The sequence below is a fragment of the Ornithorhynchus anatinus genome, chromosome 6 (genome assembly GCF_004115215.2).
Source record: "Ornithorhynchus anatinus isolate Pmale09 chromosome 6, mOrnAna1.pri.v4, whole genome shotgun sequence".
NCBI lineage: Eukaryota > Metazoa > Chordata > Mammalia > Monotremata > Ornithorhynchidae > Ornithorhynchus > Ornithorhynchus anatinus.
Window position 1 is genome coordinate 42,250,969 of NC_041733.1, and position 23,801 is coordinate 42,274,769.

Consider the following 23,801-nt stretch of genomic DNA (forward strand, 5'->3'; position numbering starts at 1 on the left):
CCTTCTGTTTAGGGAAGAAGCATGGCATAATGGAAAGAGCATGGGCCTGGGAGTCAGAGGACCTGGTTCTAATCCCGATCTGCCCTTTGCCTGCTGGGTGACCGTGGGCTAGTTACTTAACCTCTCTGTGCCGCAGCTTCCTCATCTGCAAAATGGGGATTCAATACTGTTCTCCCTCCTACTTGGATTTGTGAGCCCCATGTGGGTCCTGATTATCTCATATCTCCCCAGTGTCTAGTATTTGACACATAGTAGGCACTTAACGTATGCCACAAATATTATTGTTGTTGTTGTTGTTGTTATTACCGCATCTGCCCTGCAGACCCAGACTATGAGACTTCGGCTGTTTATGGCACAGTGGAATCTACAGCCAACCTGGTGAGTGTTTGACCCGGCTCCACTCAGCTCAGAAAAAGGAAGCGTTAAACTCAGTAGTGGAGATTTCGTTGTCGTGTTGGGAAATGAAAGGGTGGTGTAGTATGAATTAGTTTTATCTGGTCAGAGTTTGTCCTGCATCTCATAATTTTTTTGAAGAGTATTTGTCATGCAAGTCCCCAGTGGGCAGGGAATGTATCACTGGCTGCTTTTGTAGTTTCCCAAGTGATTGGTGTTCTGCTGTGGCACCATATCTACTTGCAGTTAGCTGGGTACAATATTGCCTTTAAGAGGTCAGCGAGAAGCAGCATGGTCTAATGGAAAGAATACAGGTGAGAAGCAGTGTGGTCTGGTGGATAGAACACAGGCCTGGGAGTCAGAAGGACCTGCCTTCTAATCCCAGCTCTGCCACTTGTATGTTGTGTGGCCTTGTGTAAGTCACTTAACTTCCCTATCTGTTACCTCATCTGCAAATTGGGGATTAAGACTTGAGTCCCATGTGGGACGGAGACTAGGTCCAACCTGATTAACTTGTTTTTACCCCACTGGTTAGAACAGTTAAGTCTTAAATTCTTCTGAAAAACCTTGTCAAGACACCTCCCAAACTGAGTGGCCACTGCTCTAGTTTAACCCAAAAATCCTTGCTATTAAAACACATCTTGGGGCTGAACACAAAGCTAAGCCTCACGTTGGCTGCCTGTCCTTCTCACTGCTAAGTCTCCTGTCGGGCCTGGAGAGGCTTGGTTATTGGTAAAGCATAAGTACCTTAAAAAAGTCAACTTGAAGCAGGGAAAAAGCAACCTGTAGTTGACTGGCTACAGGCAGAAAACTAGCTAGGGTACACTCTGGTGGTTACTTCCTCGAGGACCTGTCGTTTTCCTGCTCAGTGCGGAGTAATAATAATAATGACTGGTATTTAAGCTGCTTACTATGTGCCAAGCACTGTTCTAAGCACTGAGGGGGCGGTGGTTACAAAGTCAATCAGGTTCATTCATTAGTATTTATAGTACTAATTCGGCAACAGATAGAGACAATCCTTGCCGCAATAACGGGCTCACAGTCTAAACGGGGGAGGTTGTCCCACATGAGGCTCCCAAGTCTTAATCCCTATTTACAGATGAGAAGAACTGAGGCCCAGAGAAGTGACTTACCTAAAGTCACTCAGCTGACAAGTGGAGGATCTAGGATTCGAACCCATGACCTCTGACTCCCAGGCCCATGCCCTTTCCACTGAGCCACATTGGTTCTCTAAGGGAAGAGTCTTCACTTCTGCCTGTCCTCAGTCCTGGGACGTGGACCTTCTTCAGGCCATTTTGCTTCCCACTGGAGCAGGGTTGGACCCAGGCTAGGGACTGTGTGTCCCTCTGGGAGAGTTTTCTCTAGACTGAAAGCTCCTCGTGGGCAGAGAATGCGTTGCTTATTGTCATACCCTCTCAAGCGCTTAGAACAGTGCTCTGCACAGAGTTAGCGCTCAATATATATGAGTGAATCAATGCATCTCTTCCCCATCCCCTTCCTTGTGTAATGGTTAAACGTATTATGCCCTTTTCAGTCTCTGCAGGAGGGAGGGCAGTGTATGCTGCCACCAAGATGGCATGGCTTCGTACAGCTACTCACAGAAGGTGAGAACTCTAGAGGGGCTCCTGCTAGATACGTTTTGTATTTTTTATTTATTTTTCCCCTTCCTCCGTCCCATTTGCTGACTGCCTTTAAAAGGCGAAGCTTTGACGAGTTCTCAACAGCCCAAGGGGTCTTTCAGAAAAAGCCCCATATTTAGGCTCAGATTCATGTAATGGGACCCAAACAGTTGTGGCTCCAAATCCATCCATTCATTGTCGTATTTATCGAGCGCTTACTGTGTGCAGAGCCCTGTATGAAGTGCTTGGAATGGACAGTTCGGCAACAGGTAGAGACAAGCCCTGCCCAACAACGGGCTCACAGTCTAAGAGGGGGAAATGCCCCCCGCCAGTGCCCGACTCCTTTCAGGTTGCAAACCGAGAGGTGTGCAGAGAGGTTGGGCTGGGCCGGGCTCACCTGGAACCGGGTGGGGGCCTGAGGAGAAGCAGATCCGTGACCTTTAGACCCCTCCGGTTTCTGTGGTAGGGCCCGTCTACGTACTTGGCTAACATGCATACGCGAGGCCTAGTGGAAAGAGCGTGGGCTTGGGAGTCCGATGATCAGGCTTCTAATCCTGGCTCTGCCAACTGCTTGCTGTGTGACCTTGGGCAAGTCACTTCTCTATGCTGCAGTTTCCTCAAGTGAAAAATGGGGATTCATGCCTGTTTTCCCTCCTATTTAGACTGAGCCCCAAGTGAGACAGTGACTCTGCCCAACCTAACTTGTACCTACCCCAGCGCTTAGAACAGTGCCTGGCACACAGTAAGCGCTTAACAGATGGCATTTAAAAAAAAAAGTGCTCAAGGCCACATGAAACACAGGTGGTCTCAGACATAAATTTCTGCCTGCTGGATGAAAAGGAGTTTGGATGTCTGGATAAGGCCTTGTCTCTTCCTCTTATTAATCTGTTATTTGGAAGTCCTTAGTCCTGTCTTGTTCTCCCCTTCTAGGGGAGCTAGGACGGGCTCATTTGGAAGAGGCCAAGCCAGAATTTCAGCCTGGGTAGCCATTGAATGGGAAGGTGTCTTCCCTACATGGGGAAAACTGCATCTCTTTTCCGGCGTTTGAATCCTCTTTTACATTTCCTTGGTGAAAACCAGTGGTGTGAGATTTCCAAAGACAACCCATGGTCGCCTTCTTGAGGGATAAGGCAAACTTGATTATACTGTCTGTCTTCCCCTCTAGACTGTAAGCTTGCTGTGGGCAGGGAATGTGTCTACCACTGTGTCATTACATTCACTCCCAAGCATTTAGTACAGTGCTCTGCCCAGTGTAAACGCTCAGTAAATGCATTTGAGTCTTCCCTCTCCCTCATAAAGGTGATGGTCAACTCTGCAGTCATCTCGACCTCTTCCTGTACCAGTCCCATCACGGCTGCAGTCTTCTCAAACTCCGCATCAGCCCCCCAAACTAGCGTCACCTCATCTGTGTCACCGCAATCTGCAATACAGCCTGTCCCAGTGTCGCCAACCCCCATGGGAGAGGTAGTAAGTGAATTTTGGGGAAACCTGGTTTCCAGACCCACAATCCAGGCACCTGCACGTTCTAAGAAAAGAAGTATGACCTAGTGTAGGCCGGGGAGTCGCAACGACCTGAGTTCTAATCCTGGCTCTGCCACTCTGTGACCTTGGGCAAATCAGTTAACTTCTCCGTGACTGTTACCTCATCTCTAAAATGGGAATTAAGACTGAGTCCCATGTGGGATAGGGGCCGTGTTCGTCCTGATTAGTTTATATTTTCCCCAGTGCTTAGAACAGTGCCTAGCACATAGTTAAGCACGTAACTTGGAGAAGCAGCGTGGCTTACTGGAAAGAGTATGGGCTTGGAAGTCAGAGGACATGGGTTCTAATCCTGCCTCCGCCACTTGTCTGCTCTGTGACCTTGGGCAAGCCACTTAACTTCTCTGTGCCTGTTACCTCATCTGGAAAATGGGAATTAAGACTGTGAGCCCCATGTGGGACAACCTGATTGCCTTGTATCCACCCCAGCACTTAGAACAGTGCTTAGCACGTAGTAAGCACTTAACAAATACCATCATTATTATTATTATCATTATAATGAATACCATTAAAAAAAATGTAGGCTCTCTGAGATTGCAATTTCTGAATAGATAGACCACAGTTGTTCTAGTCTTGGGGATAATGTGCTATAGTAACTGAAACCTGTGGCATCCAGGTTTTGTTGTGCTTCTTACTCCCTCCTTAATATATAATGGTATTTAAGAGCTTACAATGTGCCAGGCACAATACTAAGCGCTGGGGTGGATACAAGCAAATTGGGGGTCACAGCCTTTTAATCCCCATTTTACAGAGGAGATAACTGAGGCCCAGAGAAGTGAAGTGGCTTTCCCAAGGTCTCACAACAGGCAAATAGCAGAGCCAGAAGAACCCATGACCTTCTGACTCCCAGGCCCGAGCCCTAACCGCTGGTTTTCTCCCTTTATTATCTGGTATCTTCCATCTTCTCTTGAATGTAGCCATTTCACTGTCTCCACCGACAGATGTGGCCTCCCTCACCCCTGTGTTGGGATGACTGGGGCCAGAGGATATGAAAGAGCAGGGGCTGGCGTTATCCTGAGGGGTGCTCAGCAGAATCAAAATGCTATTTGGGAATAGGGTTCGGCAGCTGGGGGCCTCCCCCAGCTGTGCGGGCTGAGCGGAATGCTCCCTGACATTCCCGCCATCACTGGATTTACCGCTGAGGTCTCTGGGTTGGGTAACTGGGGGTGTATGTAGCTGACCCCGCTCTGGTCAACTTGGGCTTCTCAAGGTTTCTAGGTCCATCCGCTCACAGGCGTTCAGTAGGGGCTGTTGGAAGGTGAGTCACCCATACGCGTGGCTTAGTGGATGGAGCACGGGCCTGGGAGTCAGAACGAGCTGGGTTCTAATCCCAGATCCTCCGCTTGTCTGCTGTGTGACCTGATGAACTTGTATGTATTCCAGTACTTGGTGCATTTTAAGTGTTAAACAAATACCGCCGTTTTAGCCATCTGGACTCAGATACTTCTGATGGTGAGAGAGTGTGTCTGTGTGTGTGGGTGGGTGGGCGGCCAGCTGAGGAGGCCAATGCCTGACAGTCCCTCTTGCATCACAGGCTGGGGAAGCTTTCCCCGTTTCTGCATTTAATACCCACTGTGGCCGGAGGGTGGTTGTGTGTGGGTGTGTCTAATGCCAGGAATCAGCTTTTCAGATCCAGTCATCTGGTGGACCCTGCTGGGCTGAGTCAGGGAACCTCGGCCAACATCTTTCCCAGAATTGGGTTCGACCAGGCAGCCAGTGTTTACCGACAGCTGCTGATGTGACTTTCACAGCCTCATGACCAGTGTCCCAGATTCCCTAGTGACATAGGACTCTGGTTTAGGTATTATCTTTTGTTACTGGAGTTGTGCTGATAATGATGATGACAAATGGAGTAAGTATTTACTGTCTGCCAACCCCAGGAACAGATCTAAGGCGATCAGATCAAACCTAGTTCCTGTCTCGGAGTGCTCAACCTAATGCAGGGGGAGCAGAGGAATTGAACCCCTATTGTACAGCTGAGGAAACTGAGGTCCAGTGGAGTGACTTGCCTGGGGTCACACAGCAGGCAAGCGGTGGAGCCGGGATGAGAAACTTAACTCACAGGCATGTGGCCGTGCCGCTTCCCCCAAAGCCGGCGGTCTTTCCGGGACCGGCAAGGAGGTTGTTCCATGTCATTTCCACGTGCTCCCCTGCTGGACCAGTGGCATATGCTGAGGGATGGTTGGTTGGGCTTGAATGACCCTAGAAGCAAGGATAGGCTTCTAGAGCAACTGGACTAGAAATGGACTTCCAAACCAGAAGACTTGACTGTATTAGGTAACTAGCTTCTCTTTCTCGTTCAGCCCCACTGGATCTAAGAAGCAGGGCTCCTCATTGAACTCAGAATTCTGCTTCAATCTCTGATGGCTCAAAGATGAGCTGTGGGAGGGGGGAAAGTTGAAACACTTAGCCATAAAAACTGGGCAAGGAATAATGGTAGTAAGCACTTATTATCTGCCAAGTCCTTGTGGAGAAAGAAGAAAATCCCATTGGAAAGAGTCCTTGTCCCACATGGAGCTCACAGTCTAAGGGGGAAAGAGAACTCCCCATTGTGTATGTGAGTAAACAGAGGCCCAAGGCAAGGAAGTGACTTGTCTTAGGTCACAAAGCAGGTGACTAGAGAAGCTGGGATCAGATCCTCTAATAATAATAATGGTATTTAAGCACTTACTATGTACCAAGCACTGGGATAGATACCAGGTAATCAGGTTGTCCCACTTGGGGCTCACAGCCTTAATCTCCATTTTACAGATGTGGTAACTGAGGCACAGAGAAGTTAAGTGACTTCCCCAAAGTCCCACAGCTGATAAGTGGCAGAGCTGGGATTAGAACCCACATCCTCTGACTCCCAAGTCCAGGCTCTTCCCACTAAGCCACGCTGCTTAGACTGTGAGCTCGTTGTGGGCAGGGGTTGTCACTTTTTATGGCTGTACTGTGCTTTCCCAAGCGCTTAGTACATAGCACTGCACACAGTAAATGCTTAATAAATACAATTGAATGAGTAAATCCTCCAACTTCCAGGCTCATGCTCCTTTCAAAAATAATTGTGGTATTTAAGTGCTATGCCCCAAACACTATGAAGTGCTGGGGTAGATAGATCAGCAGGGCTCCGAGTTCAAGTAGGAAGGAGGACAGGCATTGAATGCCCACTTTGCCGAGGAGGGAACTGAGACACAGAAGTGACTTTTCATTCAGTCAATAGCATTTACTGAGCGCTTACTATGTGCAGAGCACTGTACTAAGCACCTGGAATATACAAATCGGACCCACAGTTCCTCAGCAGGTTTGTGGCAGTAGGATTAGAACCCAGGTCCTCTGGCTTCTAGGCCTGTCTAGGCCGTGCTGCTTCCAGTGCTTCATCCACGTGAAGAAATTTTCCTTCTAGGTGCTAGGTTGAAAAACAAGGAGTTGTGCCTTGTCCAGGTTTGTTCAGTCAATTGGATTCGAGTGCTTAAGGTGTCCTAAGCTTGAGGGAATATAGGAGAGTTGGTAGACAGGATCTCTGCCCTCAAAGGAGTTTATGATCTAGTAGGAGCATGGTAGCGCTTAGTTAAGTACTGTGCACAGAATAAGGGCTTAAATACCATGAATTGATGATTTGAGAAGCAGCATGGCCTAGTGGATAGAGCCTGAGCTTGGGAGCCAGATGTGGACTCTGATCCCAACTCTGTCACTTGTCTGCTGTGTGACCCTGGGCAAGTCACTTGATTTCTCCGTGCCTGTTGCCTAAAGAGTAAGACTGAGTCCCATGTGGGACAAGAACCGTCAATCTGATTCCCTTGTATCTGCCCCAGAGCTTAGTAGGGCGCCTGGCTCGTGGTAGGTGTTTAGCAAATTACCATAGAAGACATTACAGTAAATAAAAGACAGTAAGCCCGTCAGACGGCAGGGACTGTATTTGTTGCCGACTTGTTCATTCCAAGCGCTTAGTACAGTGCTCTGCACATAGCGCTCAATAAATACTATTGAATGAATGAATAAATAAAAGGGGAAGTAATGTTCAAAGGGGTTGAGATCCAAGTGTGCAGGTGATGCAGAAGGGAGCACTAGTGGTGTGGGAAGATGAGACTAATTGGGGGAAGCTTCCTGGAGGAGATGTGATTCCTGCTGAGCTATATTAGGGCCAGTCACTAATCTGGATCAGACCCTCCCAAGTGAGCTGCTCCTTTACCTTGAGTGGAGATGCCACAAACCCAAGATGGCCGGCTGGGTAATGCAAAACCCTAAATCCGTACCTTGTGGGAAAATCAGAACCGAGGACTCTGTGCACCAGTTCTTGCCCAGGGGCACACTGGAAAATTGAAAAGCCATGCCACAGCTTTCCATTATTTACCCATCTCTTGCTCTTTCACAACTCTGAGTTGGTCAGGAAGGGCTCTGGTCACAACCAGAGCGCTGAGCACTACCGAAGCCCTTGGGTACTTTGGGGACTTTGGACTTAGCCTTCATGGGCAGCGGACCGTGGGCGGTCTGTGACATATGTTCTTTTCACTTTGACAGCGTTGGCTCCGTCGACATCCTTCTACCACCCGGCTCCGGCTGCTGCTCTTGCTTCCCCGCCTCCTATGGCTGAGGTGGGGGATGCTGGGAGCCTCCCGCTCCCACCCCCGCCCTACTCCTGTGACCCCAGTGGCAGTGATCTTCCTCGAGGTAAGCGCCTCCTTATGTCGTATTAAAGGCCAAGCCCTTTCTTTCTAGTTGCCGCCGGGACGACGTCACCGACATGCCACAAAATGACTGTTTTGCCTTTATTTCTCTGACGAAAAGCACGGTGATTCATTGAACGGGGTTTGCAAACTTCCTTGGGATTCAGGGAAATCTTCCCCAGAGCCAAAGGACCACAACCTCATCAGCATCGATAGCACATGCACACAAAGATTCCTTACTGGGTTGAGGTGAACAAACAAGACATGGTTCGCACACGCGAGAGGTTTAGGGTCAGTATGACCATTTTACGCAGCATTTAAGGGTCTACTATGTGTCAAGCACTGGGGTAGACACCGGATAATCTGGACACATCCCCGCCACACATGGGGCTCACAGTCTCCAGGAATGAGAATAGTAACTAATAATAATTGTGATATTAAGCACTTACTTTGTGCCAGGCACGGTACTAACTAAGAGCTGCGGGGGATACAAGCAAATCACATCAAACTGAGTCTTAATCTCCCTTTTACAGATGCGGTAACAAACACAAAGAAGTGAAGTGACTTATTCAAAGTCACAGAGGAGAGGGCAGAATTAGAACCATGCCGTTTGACTCCAGGCCCATGCTCTATCCACTAGGCCCTGCCGCTTGTTATTGAATTGAAATTCCACATTGAGGAATGAGGAAGCTGAGGCATAGCGAAGTGTTTTTGCCCATGTTCCCACAGCAGGCAACTGGCAGATCTGGGATTAGAACTCAAACCCTCTGACTCCCAAGCCAGTGCTCTTTCCCATAGGTCATTCTGCCTTTACTTTCCACTGATTCATATCTTCCCTACCAGGTGGTGGTGGTGGCAAGACTAGCTGGAGTTTTAAAGAAGGGTTCCAGGCAGAACTGTTGTGAAATGAGGCCTGGGGAAAAGGAGTGGTGTGTGTTTGTGAGTGTGATTGTGGTAGCTCTGTGGAGTCAGAGCATCCAAGGGGCAGGGCTGAGGCTAGGAGCTCGGCAAACTGTTTCAGGCCACAGGACAGTTTGGTTCTGACAGCACTCCTCCTTCTTGCCGGTCTCCTGGCTACAGAGCAACCACACACTCAAAAGCCAAAGGAGAGGCCTGGAGGAGGGCCATTTTGTGGAAGGGGGAGCAGCTGGTTTTTATTGGGATAGACCAAAACTTATTGAAAAGCACAAGGTCCTGGACTCTCTTGTGGAGAAGGGGATATTAGACCATGAGGGTGAGACTCAGGGAATCCCATGCTTCCCACTCGGGGTTGTAGATCAGAGTGGGTGACCGGCAACCTCCTCAAGATGAAAATCCGGGAGACTTAGGACTCGGAGGAAAAGCAATCTGGCAGTGGTCTCTGTAGGAGTGTATTGAAGGCTACTGCCCACACCCAGCTAAATCAGTGAATCTTTGTCTTCTGAACTTGCTGTCTGTGGTGGTGGTCCAATACTGCTTGGCCATTGTGCAACGAGCCAGAAGGAGGGAGTGGTGACGGTTGGGGAGATGATGAAGCAGTAGTTAAAGCAAAGGAATGGCCCTTCTTCAGCCTCTCCTTTGGGCTTTTGAGGCGTATGGCTGCTCTGGAGCCAGGAGACCGGTAAGGAGCAAGAAGGAGGATACGCTAGTCTGAAAAGCACATCACTTTTACCCTGTCCATTACCAATCCGGTTTGTGGTAGGCATCCATTAGGGTGACAAGCTCAGCCCACCCTCCCGCATCAGGATAAGTGTCCGGTCATCTCGGGGAAAGAGTTTGGTATGAAGATGAAGGATCCCATGGTACCTGTGATTCTCTTCCTAATAGAAACTTCCCTTCAGGGCAAAGTCTTCCCACCAATTACCTCTGAAGGTGGGCAGGGAGAGGGTTTATGCGGGTACTCGGTTTTAACTGTCATCCTGACCGTTTGAATGTCAGTTGCCTGAGATTGGTGACTTCTGTATGTCCTCGGAATATTGGAAGTGGAGGTGACTGTACTCCGCCGTGCTTGCAAAGTTACCTATGATCAAGGCTCTCCCTCTCATCTCCAGCCTCCCTCCACTTCCTCTACCCCACCTTCTCCTCTCCCAGCCTCTGACTTTGTTTAGAATCACACATCTGTCTTTAGAAGCCCAAAGGCCTTGCCTTTTATTAATAGTAATAATAATAGTATTTAAGTGTTTACTATGTGACAAGCACTGGGGTAGATACAAGGTACTCAAGTTGACTCAAGTTAACTGCTGCATGCTGCATATCTGGAAGGGTCTGGGGAAGGCTTGTCAGTGGCCCGGGGTGGAGTGAACCTCCACTTTTCTTGTCCGCAGCCTCTGCACTGTCTTCCCATCAGCTCCTTGGTAGCCTGCTCTTCCCAGAGCCTTGAGGAGAGCACCCTCTCTCCCGACTGCATCTGCCGCCTAGACAGCCGATGCTGCAAGGAGGCACGTGGCGGAGGAGATGGGTTTAAACTGCAGGATGACGGCATTTAGTGCGGCATCATCCACTGATGGTATTTGCCTTCTTCCCGTTGTACTTGAGAAGCAGCGTAGCCTAGTGTTTAGAGCACAGGCCTGGGAGTCAGAAGGACCTGGGTCTAATCCCAGCGCTGCCACACATCTGCTGTGTGATCTGGGGTGAGTCAATAATAATAATAATAATAATGTTGGTATTTGTTAAGCGCTTACTATGTGTGGAGCAATGTTCTAAGCTCTGGGGGAGATACAGGGTAATCAGGTTGTCCCACGTGAGGCTCACAGTCTTAATCCCCATTTTACAGATGATACACTTCTCTGGGCTTCAGATACCGCACGGGTAAAATGGGGATTAAGACTGAGAGCCCCACGAAGGACAGGGACTGTGTCCAACCTGCTTAACTTGTATCTACCCCAGTGCTTAGAACAGTGCTTGGCACGCAGTAAGTGCTTAACAAGTACCGTCGTCATTATTTGCTGAGCACCCAATGTGTGCTGAGCTCTGTACTGATAGCCTAGAGTAAAATAAAAGGATTAGACTTGATCCTTGCCCTCAGGTAATGTGCAACGAGGCCCATGGTGGGATGGGGAATGGCCGGCTCTGTTCCAGAGGGAGCCGTCGGTGTCCCCTGGGACAGAGTCTGGTTTAGATGGGGTACCAGAGATGAGCAGAGGGGACTCGGGGTCCCCTGAGTTGTGGTGACCAGGGGAGTTCGTTCATCCAGTTGTATTTATTGAGCACTTACCATGTGCAGAGCACTGTACTGAGTGCTTGGGGGAGTGCAATGCAACAATAAAACACTCCTTCCCTGCCCACAATGAGCTTACAGCCTAGAGGCGGGGAGACAGAAGTTATTATAAAAAAGAATTACAGATAAGTACATAAGTGCTGTGGCCTAGCCGGAGAGGTTGCGGGGGAAGAATAGAGGGAGCAGATCAAGGTGATGCAGTGGGAAAAGAGGAAAGTGGGGGGTTAGGGAAGGCTTCTGGAACAGATGTGCCTTCAATAAGGTTGATCGGAGAGCAGCAAACTCTTCTCTTGTCTCCCCACCCGCCCCCCCTTGGGTCCATTGGGAGAGACCCAAAGTAGGACGTAGGCGGGGTTGATTGGTGTAGAGTGACTGGACTCTGCTTTCTTCATAAGGCAAGAGCCGAGGGTCTTGATTCCGAGAGCCCCCTCAGTCCCAAATAGCCTGGCCCTGAATCTAACTTTCAGGGGAGATTTGTACCAAGTGTGTGCCAGAAGTTTCTAGTCTCACCCCCGGGGTCTTTGAGGAATGGAAGTCGATAATTGCCATATGCTCTGCAGCTCAATCTTGTCTCTCGCTGCCGACCCTCGCCCACGTCCTGCTCTGGAATGGAATGCCCTCCCTTTTCAGATCCGACAGACAATTTAATATCTCTCTTCCCCTCTAGACTGTAAGCTCGCTCTAGGCAGGGAATGTGTTTTATATTGTAGCATTATACTCTCCCAATCACTTAGTACAGTGCTCTGCACACAGTAAGCGCTCGACAAATATGATTGACTGGCTGACTGACTCTGCTCCTCTTCCAAGGAGCATGGCCCAATGGAAAGAGCACAGGACTGGGAGCTGAGAGCCAGATTCTAATCCCAGCTCTCTCGATGACTTGCTGTGTGACCTGCTGCAGGTCACCTCACTTCTGGGCCTCTGTTTTCCCATCTGTACAGTAGGTGTAATATACATTTTGTCCCACTCCCCTAGAATTTGAGCTTTGGTGGGACTGCTGATGTAGTCATTCAGTCATATTTATTGAACGCTTACTGTGTACAGGGCACTGTACTACGTGCTTGGAAAGTACAATTTGGCAACAGAGAGACAATCCCTACCCAACAATGGGTTTACAGTCTAGAAGTAATTACTTTACACAGGGCTTAGTACAGTACTTGGCATAGAATAAGGACTTAACATGATTGGAAAGCCTGCTTTGGAAGGAGGGGGGTGTCCCAGGGAGTCTGTTGACTGGTTTTGGCTGCCTTCTGCCTTTTGTTAGCTAGCCTGGCCCTCGGCGTGCTGCTAACAGCTCTCCAGCCCTGACCAAGTCATTCACACTGTTCGCTCACACTTTGGGGCTGCTTTGGAACTTGGGACTTTGAGTCCCAGAAAAATAAATGCATGTTTTGTTGAGGGTGTGGGGGTTTGGGGTTTTTTTGTCTGTCTGCTTCTCCTCATTGGATAACTGGAACATTTAGGATTGGGATCAAGTTTTACATAATCTTCCCCTCATTCCACAGTCCTCAGCTTTGAGCTCTGCACAGAGCAGGCCCCTGTGGGTTGGGGATGGGGAGTCTTTGAAAGGCCCCTCAGGGAAGCTTTCCAAGGTAGAATTCTTCTTAAAGCAAACTTAAGTTGCTGCTGTGCCCTTTGAAAGCTCCATTATGAGGCTTCCCATCTCTTCATCTCTTCCTTTAAGCACGCACTACCTCTGCTAAGGCTTTTTATTTCCTTTAATGCATTTTGATTGTGCCTTAAATTCATGTACATGTTTCAGTTAATGTACTTCCCCACCACACATGCTTGTGTGACTGTGATCATTATGCAGGGGACTTCTCTTTGTGCCACCCCCCACGCCCGCCAATATTGCAAACTTTTAAAAGCTTTTGGCTTGAAATACAGTCATATATTTGGTGCATTTACTGCCTAGAATGGAGTAGGTCTTGAACGTGTTTTTCTGCCGAAGCGATCGCTGGACATATTTATGGCTTTACAGGAGAGTGACCAAATGCCATCACAAAATCTCGGTATTGATTTGTAAAACGGTCCAACCGTCTCCTTTTAATAAAGCTTCCAAGGGCAAGGCTCATTAAATTAGATCCTCCCCATCGACGTGCCTCTCTCAACCAGCCCAAGAGGCCTGAATATTTTCCTTTTCGTTTCAGATACAAAGGTTTTGCAGTACTATTTTAATCTGGGATTGCAGGTAAGTCTTTCAGATAGCCCTTGGAGTACATTGGTTGGTAGTGTCTTCTGCTTTGACAGGTGCTGTAGGAGACTGGCTCATAATGAGCTCGCTGGGAAAGTATCTCAAGCCTGGCTCAAAAGCACCCAGGAAGTGGACACTGAAAGTGCTCTGCCTGCCTGGCTCAAACCTCTGGGCAGATGATCTGTGTCCCCCTCAAGTGAGAGAGGCTTCTGGAACTGGATTATCTTTACTGATTGAATGGGAAGCCTCTACTAGGTGCCGACTATATGAAGAGCACTAATCCTCCTTTGGGTGAGAGGGACTGGACACGGTACGGAGAAGGCTGGGGAGAAGACAGGGTGTCATCTTTATTGTAAAGTTGTGACATTTTTGTGCCAGTGTCCTCTTGGAAGGCACTTGAAGAGTCTCTTAATTGGAAAAGATACTCAGTTTACTTAATATTCACTAATGGTTCAGGCCAGGCCGTGACAGCAAAATTAGGGAATGCCCGCTCCAGGCCAGACATCCGTCTGGGTAAGGCACGATGGTATTGGAAGGGACATCTGGGCGAGGAGCTCGACAGGGAGAGTCCCACCTTCTGAGGGTACTGTACTCTGTGGTTTTCTTGACCACCATTGGTGTCTGTGTCCCCTGGGGATCCTGTCACAGTATGTTCTCTCCCAGGAGATCAAGAAGTAGTGGTTTTCAAAGGTGAAGTGAGTTTGAGTCTGTCCTTTTTTTAAAAAATTTTTTTTTCCTTTTTTGCTTTTCTTGTCCCTTCCCTACATCCTCTTCCCAGTGTTATCATCAGAACTACTGGCACTCAGTGGTGTATGTGCCCCAGATGCATCAGCCTTCGCCCGTGGAGTCCTATCCAGCCTATGCGGAGCCCGGTCCGGTGGTTGACCAGACGGCTGCCCGGCTGTACAGTGACGGGGGGGCGGCCGACGGACGACAAGGACCCCTGGAAACAGCCAATGGTGAGTCTCTGGGGAAGCCGCTTCACGGCGTGAGGCCGGCTGCATTTGTTCTGCCTGTACGTCTCCTTGTGGTGTGGGTCGGACGCTTGTAAGTCAAGCAGTCGATGGTAGTTATGGAGTGCTTACTAGGTTCAGAGCACTGTACTAAGTGCTCAGGAGACGGCAATTCCCTTGCTAGACAAGATCTCTTCCCTGAAGGGGCTTACCATTTAGTGGGGGGCATCACAGGCATTAACCAGTGCTCAGTGCTCAGAACAGTGCTTGGCACATAGTAAGCACTTAACAAATACCATCATTATTATTAAAGGGGAACTGTAAGCTCATTGTGGGTAGGGATGTATCTGCTTATTGTCGATGCTCCCAAGTGATTAGTACTGTGCTTTGCACACATCACGCAGTCAAATTCAGTTGAGTGAAATGAATGGGTGGGAAGCAGCAGAGTAGGAGGATATGTATGTGACTGCTGTAGGGGTGGGCAGCAAAGTCCTTTAGTTACAGATCCAAGCAGAGGGTGGGAGAGTAGGCTGGGGAGATGAAGGGTGTAGCTGGGAAGGCTTTCAAGGAAGAGATGATTTCGTAGAGATTTGAAGACGGGGAAAAGCTGTAGTCTGTTGGATGGTGAAAGGGGAGGGCGCTGCAAGCCGAAAGGAGGGCATTGGCAAGTGAGAGTAAATGGAGGCACAGGGGACCGAAGCGTGTGGACTGGGTTGTAGCTGGAGAGGAGTGATGATCGATAGAGGTGAGCTGATGGTTTCCACCCTCATCTATCTATGCTGTGGCTGTGTGTGTGTGTGTGAGAGAGTGAGAGGGAGAGAGACCAGGTGTGTAATATGTGCCAAGCACTGTACTGAGTACTGGGATAGATACAGATAATCAGGTCCCACACGGCTCTGTGTAAGTAGGCCTGGGGGAGAACAGGTACTGAATCCTCATTTTGCAGATGAGGGAAGTGAGCAGAGAAGCTTAGTGACTTGCCCCAGGGTCTCACTGCAGGTACGTATAGGAGCCAAGGGTAGAACCCCAGCCCCACATTCCCTCCACTAAGCTACTGTGTGCATGTGGAACCAAGGAGCACTGTCTGATGTATGCCTGCTGGATGTAAATGGCAGGAGGTCCCACACTTGGCAGGCAGGAAGTTGGGCATCTGCCTGCAGCCCCTCAACCATGAGGTCAAGACCCGGGGTTCTCGTTTCTCCCCTTTCTCCGTCAAGCCTTGAGCTCGTGGGCTTGGTTAGGTCACCTGCACCAAACTCTGAGACGCTGCTTCTAACCTTGTGGGTACAATGGTGGTGGGAGAAGGGATCCGTGAGGTGCCTTCAAGGGGAACCTATTTGTGGTATTTAAGCTCTGTGTGCCACACATTTGTAATAAGCGCTGGGGTGGATACAAAGCAAAATCAAGGAGGACCAGGGCTGCCGTGTTGGCTCGGCTCCAACACGGGGTGTGCTTGCCCCAAGAGCTGCAGGTGTGCTAATCGGCACCGTCCCCACCAAATTAGTACCCGTGGTTCCAGAGTAGCTGAGGACCCGAGCCCAACTGGCTTTCGAGGCCGCGGTGACTGCGGGAGCGTGGCTAATGGGAATGGCTGTCCCCTGACCTGCCTAGTTGACCTTGGCTTGGGCAACAGGAGGAGTCGGGGTCCCTACACCAGTGTGGGTGGAAGCTGTGGGTCACAGGAGGTGGCAGGACTGCTCAAGGGCCTTAGCAACTGTCCTGTTCCACCTTCATTCGTTCAGATGTATTTATTGAGCACTTACTGTGTGCAAACTACTGTACTAAGCGCTCGGGAGAGTACAGTATAACACCAGTGATGGAGACCGTTAAACTCCTCTGGCGGGGATCGGGTCTACCGACTCTGCATTACGCTCTCCTAAGTGTTTAGTTCAGTCCTCTGTACACAGTAAGTGCTTCATAAATACATTTAACTGATGGTTTAGGTAGTTCTGGCCTTCAGGGTGAGAACCTTATCGATGCTGGGAGGCAAGCAGAGAAGGCGTGGGAAGATTCAATGGGTTTTACTCTCCTCAACACTCCTGTCAAACTCTTGAGAAGCAGCATGGCCTCAGTGGATAGAACACCGGGTCCTGGGACTCAGAAGGACCTGGATTCTAATCCTGGCTGGGCCACTTGTCTGTGTGTACCCTTAAGCAAGTCACTTCACTTATTTGCCTCGGTTACCTTTCTGTAAAATGGGGATTGGGTTTACAGTCTTATGTGTGTTGAGACATGGACTTTTGACCAATCTGACTACTGTGTAACTACTCCATTGCTTAGAACAGTGCCTGGCACATAGCTTAAGCTCTTAACAAGAACCATTTAAAAGAGATTACTCGTTCCTTGCCTTGCCCAGCCCCCCATTGCTATCTCCTTAGTGTACTTAAAGGGCCGGGATGCTGGCCGTTCTGTTCCAATGGAGGATCCTGGTTTACTTTGCATGTAACTGTGCTTCTTTGCCCAATACTAGAAGCTATAGTATGAGTTAAACGCTTACTCTGTGGCCAAGCACTGGGCCGAGAATTGGGGGTAGCGTATAATCCAGTCAGAGCAGACACACTCCTGTTCAAGCTGGAGGGAGAGAACAGATGTTAATCGTCATTTTACAGATGAAGATACTCGGGCACAGAGAATAATAATAATAATTTTGGTATTTGTTTAAGCGCTTATATGTGCAGAGCACTTTTCTAAGCGCTGGGGTAGATACAGGGTAATCGGGTTGTCCCACGTGAGGCTCACCAGTCTTAATCCCCATTTTACGGATGAGGTCATTGAGACACAGAGAAGTTAAGTGACTTGCCCACAGTCACACAGCTGATAGTGGCAGAGCAGGGATTCAAACCCATGACCTCTGACTCCCAAGCCCGTGCTCTTTCCACTGAGCCATGCTGCAAAGTCACCTAAACAGCCGAATGATAGAGTAGGGCTTAGAACCCACGAGTAATAATAACAGGGTATTTGTTAGGCTCTTAACTCTGTACCAGGCACTGTATTAAGCACTGGGGTGGATACAAGTAAATTCAAGTTGGACAGACCCTATCCCATGTGGGGCTCACATTCTTAATCCCATTTTACAGATGAGGTAACTGAGGCCCAGAGAAGTGAGGTGACTGCCCAAGATCCCGCAGCAGACAAGTGGCGGAGGTAGGATTTACCAACCCTGAGACCTTCTGTCTCCCAAGCCTGTGCTCTATCCACTGTGCGCATGCTGCTTCCATGTCTTCTAACTCTCAGCCCTATCGACTCTCCCCCAAGGGCCGCCAGCCCTGCAGGGCGGGCAGGTTTTATCCTTGCGTTCGGATCAAATGAGCAGAGGCGTGACAGAGAAGTAGCATGTATAGTGGGTAGAGCATGGGCCTGGGGAGTCAGGCAGGATCTGGGGTCTTGCCTCAGCTCCACCACTGTCTGTTTTGTGACCATGAGCAAGCCACTTCTCTGTGCCTGTTACCTCATCTATAAGATGGGGATTACGATTATGAGCCTATGAGGAGAAGCTGTATCCCACCCGATTTGCTTGTATCCAGCTCAGCGCTCAGTACAGTTCTTTGGCATATAGAAAAGCTGCCAGGCTCCATGTGGGGGCTGATAGGTGGGCTGGCAGGTTTGCGCTCCGGAGCTGCCTCCCTCTGCCTCCGGGTGGGCAGTGGGTTCCTGAACCCTGTTGGAGGTGTGGGTGTTGGTGTCAAGTGTATCTAACAAGTGTGGGGTCTCACAGTGACTTTTGCCGGGCCAGTGTCCCGTGGTAAATGGCACGGGAAGACTTGGACGGGGGCCCAGGCGAGAAACGCCTCAGTCCCCGTGGGTCTCCAAGCAGGGTTGGCACCCAGCTCTCACGGGTAGACGCTGGCTCTCCTTTTCCTTCTGGGAAAGGAGTGGACTCATGCCCTGAGGCTGGAAGTCCTTGGGGTCTAACTGGAATTTCAGGGTTCATATAAGTCTGTTACGTTCTTCCGGGGCAAACAGGCCGCCCAAAAGTGGGAGTGGCTGCGCAATCTCAGGCTCGGGCCTTGGCCCAGCCACCCTCCCCGAGGGCTGATGGGTCGGGGGTTTCCTCTGTTCATTTCAGGTACTTTGCCCACCGGGTGACCCTGCGCCCACCCGCCGCCGTGTACTACCCAGGTGGTGACGGACCCCTACGGACAACCGCCCTGCCGGGCTTCGACTCTTGGCGTCTCGGTGGTGCCGGCGTACCACTACGTGGCCCCTTGGGCCCCGCCGGGCCCCCCGTCGGTTCCCCCCGGATGCACGGGGCCCTGGCTCCCGCCTCACGCATCAGTCCGGCTACGTTCACCGGCACCGTCGCACTACCTCCCGTAGAGGCCGCGTTGGGGTGGGTCTTTGTGGAGGTGACCACCTTTGGCTGCGTGGCTTTCCTTTTGGGGTAAAGAGGCATCCCAGGTTTTTCTTCTGTCGTTGTAAAGTAAGGAAATTCCATTCAACATATATTAAGCGAACATTGGACTACACTGGAGTGCACCTTCCAGTTTAGAGACACTTTAAGGGGATGGAAGGTCTGACCCTCAGATCAGCGGGGAGGTGTCTGCCTAACACGCATCGGGGTCAGGGTGTGGAAGGGTGGGGCAGGCCCTAATCATCAAGGCTGGAATCCGCCGGTTGTTTTCCTTCCAAACCAGGGTGGGGCCCGGGTATTCTCCTCCCAGTGGGCTCCGCTCTTTCAATTACTGTAGAAGCCGGAGACGCCTCCGTCTTCTGAGACTGGGCTCTCCAGACCAGCCTCCGGGCACCCATTCCCAAGGGTGCCGCTTGACACCTGGGTTGCATTTTGTGTGGTATCGACCTGTTGGTGTTCTGAAAGGCGGGAAGTTGTCCGCTCGTATGCTCTGTTGTACCGTACGCTTTTGGTTGGCTGCATCTGGCTAATGTAGTTGTCTCTCGGCAACAGTAGAACTGTATTGTCGCACAGAGAGCACTCAATAAAGGTGAGCATTGAAATCACTGACATGGGCGTGCTTTCTCTGGGTAGCAGGTAACAGCTTCTGCTTTGCGGGTTGCTTCTCGTGCTTTGTGCTGGGTGGGGAGAATTGTGTATGCACACGCATACGTTCCCAACTTTGTGACCATGCTAGAAGTGACGTGAACAGGGAGCACAGATCAGTGGGAGAGGAAGTGTGTCTGGAGGCCAGAACTTGAGCGCTCAGTCTTCACTAGGTGCCTTACCACAAACAAGGCCTTAGGCTCTTACTTGATGCTTCTCATATCTGGCTTATTCCTAGGCCGGCGGGGGCGTAGCCCCCATGGCTCTCAGCCAGTCACGCCTTCAATCCTCCCGTTCCTCAGGAGTCCTGAAGGGCTCCGGCTGGAGCCGAGAGGGGCTGGCACGTTGGCTCGGTGAAGCTCGTGCCCTCCTGGTCCTTCTTTTCCTTCCTCCGTGCTCGAGTGGAGAGATCGGCACCCCCAACTTGCCGTTGGATGGCTCCTCTAGACCAGGTCTTTCTGGAGACGATTCCACTCTCTGGAACGGGTCACTGGGGCGGACCGAGCACCTGGTTTGTCAAGCGACGTCTTCCTTCTCACGGTCTCGCGGTAAGTACGCCGTCAAGTGCCTTTGCGCGAGAGATGGGGCAGAGGAGTCTGATCATATGGTTTTCGCTGTGGCATCCCCCATTCAGGATGTCCGGCGTGGCAAAACTGATGAGGCCGGGTGTGGACGTTGGGACAAGAGTTGAGGGTGTGGGAATGGTCTCTTGCAGGTGTGCCAGAAGCAGTGGGTAGTTGGAGCTGGTGACTGACTGGGGCACGTGGTCTTAGGGCAAGGGGTGCTATTCTGCTGGGGAAATTCAATCAATTGTGTTTATTTCAATGGTATTTAAGTGCTTACTCTGTGCCAGACACTGTACTAAACCCTGGGGTAAATACAAGCTAATCGGTTGGAAACAGTCCTTGTCCCACAGTCTTAATCCCCGCTTTACAGACGAAGTTAACTGAGGCACAGAGAATGACTTGTCCAAGGTCACGCAGCAATTAAGTGACTGATATTCACCCCACCCTCAGCACTTCTCTACATATCTGTAATTTTATTGTGCTTTCCTCTCTGGGTGAAGCTCCTTAAGAAAAGGGAACATGCCTAACAACTCTGTATTGTACACTGCCAAGTGCTTAGTACAGTAGTGTACACATAGTGAGCACTCAAATAACATTTGTGTCATGAGATGACTGTGGAAGAAGGCTTTCGGGGCTGGGATCTGGTCAGAGGTGTTTAGACAGGTGAGGTGCTGTTACCCTTTCTCAAGTGACATCCCTGCAAAAGACAGAGTGTGAGATGGAGAATTGTTCAGAAGTGTTTATTATCAATAGGCAGCTGTAAATGCGTACATCTGAAAAGGGAAGGGCCAAACACCTTAAATTTCAATAGGCATACATTTTGGAAAAAAAGTAAATGTTTTATTTTTTGTTTTCCGTTAAGCTAAAAATACACATAAAATAAATAACTTTGTTATATACAACATTTTCCCATTTGTACACTTGGCATACTTAAGGATGACATGGATTTTTTTTTTTTTTTTTTGCGCTACTTGTGGAAAGAATCTGAGGAAGTAAAAGTCATGGTTTCCGGAGGAGACTGATATTGACTTATTTGGTGTGTTTGGTTTTTTTGTTTTTTTTTTTTTAAAAAGGTTTGTAGCTGGCGGCCTGCCGATTTAAAATGAATCCATTCCTGTCCCTTTCCACAGTTAAGCACAAAGATGCTAGTGGATGTGAGGCCGTGACCCAGATGGTGAGACCACCTGGCCCCCGCCCTCCCCCTTGTGCCAGAGATGGTCACAGATCCCGGGCCTGCCTCCCTCCCCAAACTGGAGAAAGGGACATCATCACCAAAAGCCAGCATCACCCGAGGCCTTTATGCCCCCCCGACCGTATGCCTTGTGCCCTGATCATGGTGGGGGGGCATCATGGTGTCCCATCGGCTGGCTATTTAGGTTCTAGCTCAGCCTGCCTCCAAGTAGGCGGGGGTGTCGGGGCAGGTGCGGACCCCCATTCCCAACCGCCTTCTCACCTCTATTCTGTTGGACCCCCAATCTTTCCCTCTCTGTCCGTTCCCGTCCAGGGTGCAGTAGAGGAGACCCGGTTCGTTGCCTCTGAGGTGGTAACCGGGGCCCACCGTGGGCACACCCAACCATGCTTAAATGTTGACCCGCAGCATCCCCGATCCGAAGCCTGGGGGGCAGGGATGGTGGGGGAAGAGCCAGAAGCACTGAGCAGGGAGTAGAAATTTCTATTTGACCCATTGTGTGGTTAAAGGAGGTTCGGCTGCCCGGTGGACAGGTGACGGATAAACCCCCGGACCCGTGCGGTGCTGAGGAGGTCACATGATTGCCCGTCGCCCCCTCCGCTGGGATGCGGGGTGAGGTTTGAGGGCCCCGGGAGCTGCTCCACGTCGGGTTCCACTCACCGGTTGGGCCGACGGGTCGGCTTCGGTTGGTGGTCGATGACGGCTTTTCTGGCGGAGGAGGGATCGGCGAGGGTCTCCGGACGGAGGAGGCAGAAATGTATTCTAAGCAGTCGGCATTCTTTCTTTGATCTTTCAGAGGATGATGGCTTTTTCAAAATTCTGGTGCTTAAGAAATAATGTTTGCAGGATGCCCTGTTAAAACTCTTCTCGGGCGAAACCCGCCCGGCTTTCTAAAATGCATTTGAGCAGCCTGAGCCCTTTGGTGCTGGGGAAGATGGTGGAGGGGGTAGAGAGGGGTGGGAAGGTATCCCTAAGAATCAGCGTGGAGAGTCTCTTCCCAAGGCCCATTTTCAAGGGGGCTGATAGGTGGAGATGGAGGGGTGGGTCTGAAGCCAGACTCTGCCCTGTAGCTGCCCTGAAGTGGAAGAACTTGGTGCTCAGCCCTGGTACGTTGCCCTCGGTGGGTGCCGCCAAGGTACTCGACACTCCGTGAGCAGGTTTGGAGCAGGGTCTGGCTCGGGGTGGGGATGGAGAGGAGAAAGTTGGGTTTAGTGGGGTGGGGCGGGCAGGGGGTGACCTTCGCTTGGGATCCCAAGGCCCGGACCTCTTCACCACCGACCCTCCCGGGCCTCCTCCTTGTGGGGTCTGCGGGACCCCCCCGAGCGAGATGGGATGCGGACCCCGCCTGAGGCGGCTGAGCTCGTGGGAGAAGGGCTTGGTGGGGCTCAAGGAGCAAGACGGTGCGTGTCTGCCTGGATCACCTGGGCTCCGACTGCCATCGTGGAACCTGAGGAGAGGGATGGGACACAGCTTAATGGGAGAGTGAGACTAAATCACTTGCATCCTGTCCACCCCAGGGAAGTCTAGAGAGGCCTGTCCCATAGGTCAGGATCCCCCTGAGGCCGGTGGGGGGAAGAGGGGGACACCCAAGGCCCGGCAGAGGCCGAGAGGCCAGTTGTCTGACCCAGGGGCAGGTCTGGGGTTTTTATTTCCGGCCACTTGGGCACCCACAGCAGAACCTACCTGGAGCCTTCAGAGTCACCTGTGGGCAGCGGTCAAGGTGCTCGTTAAACACCGCCACGTCTAATGTGTGTGACTTTCTAGTGGCTGCGCTCCGAATAGGGTAATGATAGGTGTCAGAGAGAGCAGATGGTACAAAGAACTGCTCAAGCCCTCATACCCTGTGGCACTCAGCCCAGCATCTGGCCTGCTTTCTCCATGGAAGAATGGCCAACTGTCCAGATGTAACGCTTGTGGGGAAAACAAAAAACTTAGGAGCTAGAATATTTTTTAAGAGCAACAGAGTTGCAGATATTCTGCTCTGCATTAAGCAAAAGTATGCTTTAGTACAGTGCTCTGTACACACTAAAAGCGCTCAATAAATATGACTGACTTTTGCTTCTGACCAGAGTAGAAAAAGCTCACAGTTTTATTTTTTAAAAAAAGGAAAGGGGGGAGTTGCAGCCTACTTCACTGAGGGGTTCTTTTGCCCCCTCTCCCCACAGGTGGACCTAAACTCCAGCCAGGGAAAGGAGGAGAAACCCTGCTAGCTGTGTCAGGCATATTTTCTCCTCTCCCTTTGACTGACTCTGCTAGCCATGTGAAAACATTGCTTTCCCTGCTGTAAAACTGCAAACAAGGCTGTACCCTATTGGCCCTTGCCAGGGACCTCCTTGGACTTTGAACCCTTTCTGCAAGATAGAAACATCTTTTGGGGGATTGATCCTATTGTTGCTCTGTTCCCGGCAGAGCTAATTTCTCTCCCAAAGGACAGGGGGCTCAGCTAGCACTGCCCTTGAGAAAATGGGGGAATTATGAAACTGATGGCCTCCTGGCCTGGAAAATTCTTC

General features: G+C 50.5%; 2 protein-coding genes across 2 annotated transcripts in view; one reads left to right on the forward strand and one right to left on the reverse strand.

The window, feature by feature from the left end:
- The window catches only part of LOC100076310 (putative bifunctional UDP-N-acetylglucosamine transferase and deubiquitinase ALG13), a 38,455-nt gene extending 23,913 nt beyond the window's left edge, over positions 1–14,542 (forward strand). The window contains exons 18-23 of the mRNA XM_029067211.2: positions 323–378; positions 1,928–1,997; positions 3,312–3,478; positions 8,049–8,201; positions 13,544–13,584; positions 14,366–14,542. Of these exons, the coding sequence (XP_028923044.2) occupies positions 323–378; positions 1,928–1,997; positions 3,312–3,478; positions 8,049–8,124 (369 nt within the window). The 3' untranslated portion in view covers positions 8,125–8,201; positions 13,544–13,584; positions 14,366–14,542. The remainder of the gene's footprint in view (positions 1–322; positions 379–1,927; positions 1,998–3,311; positions 3,479–8,048; positions 8,202–13,543; positions 13,585–14,365) is intronic.
- Positions 14,543–20,826: 6,284 nt separating this feature from the next.
- Positions 20,827–23,801, reverse strand: part of TRPC5 (transient receptor potential cation channel subfamily C member 5) — a 173,920-nt gene continuing 170,945 nt past the window's right edge. The window contains exon 11 of the mRNA XM_029066957.1: positions 20,827–22,738. The gene's annotated coding sequence lies outside the window, so the exon portion shown is untranslated. The remainder of the gene's footprint in view (positions 22,739–23,801) is intronic.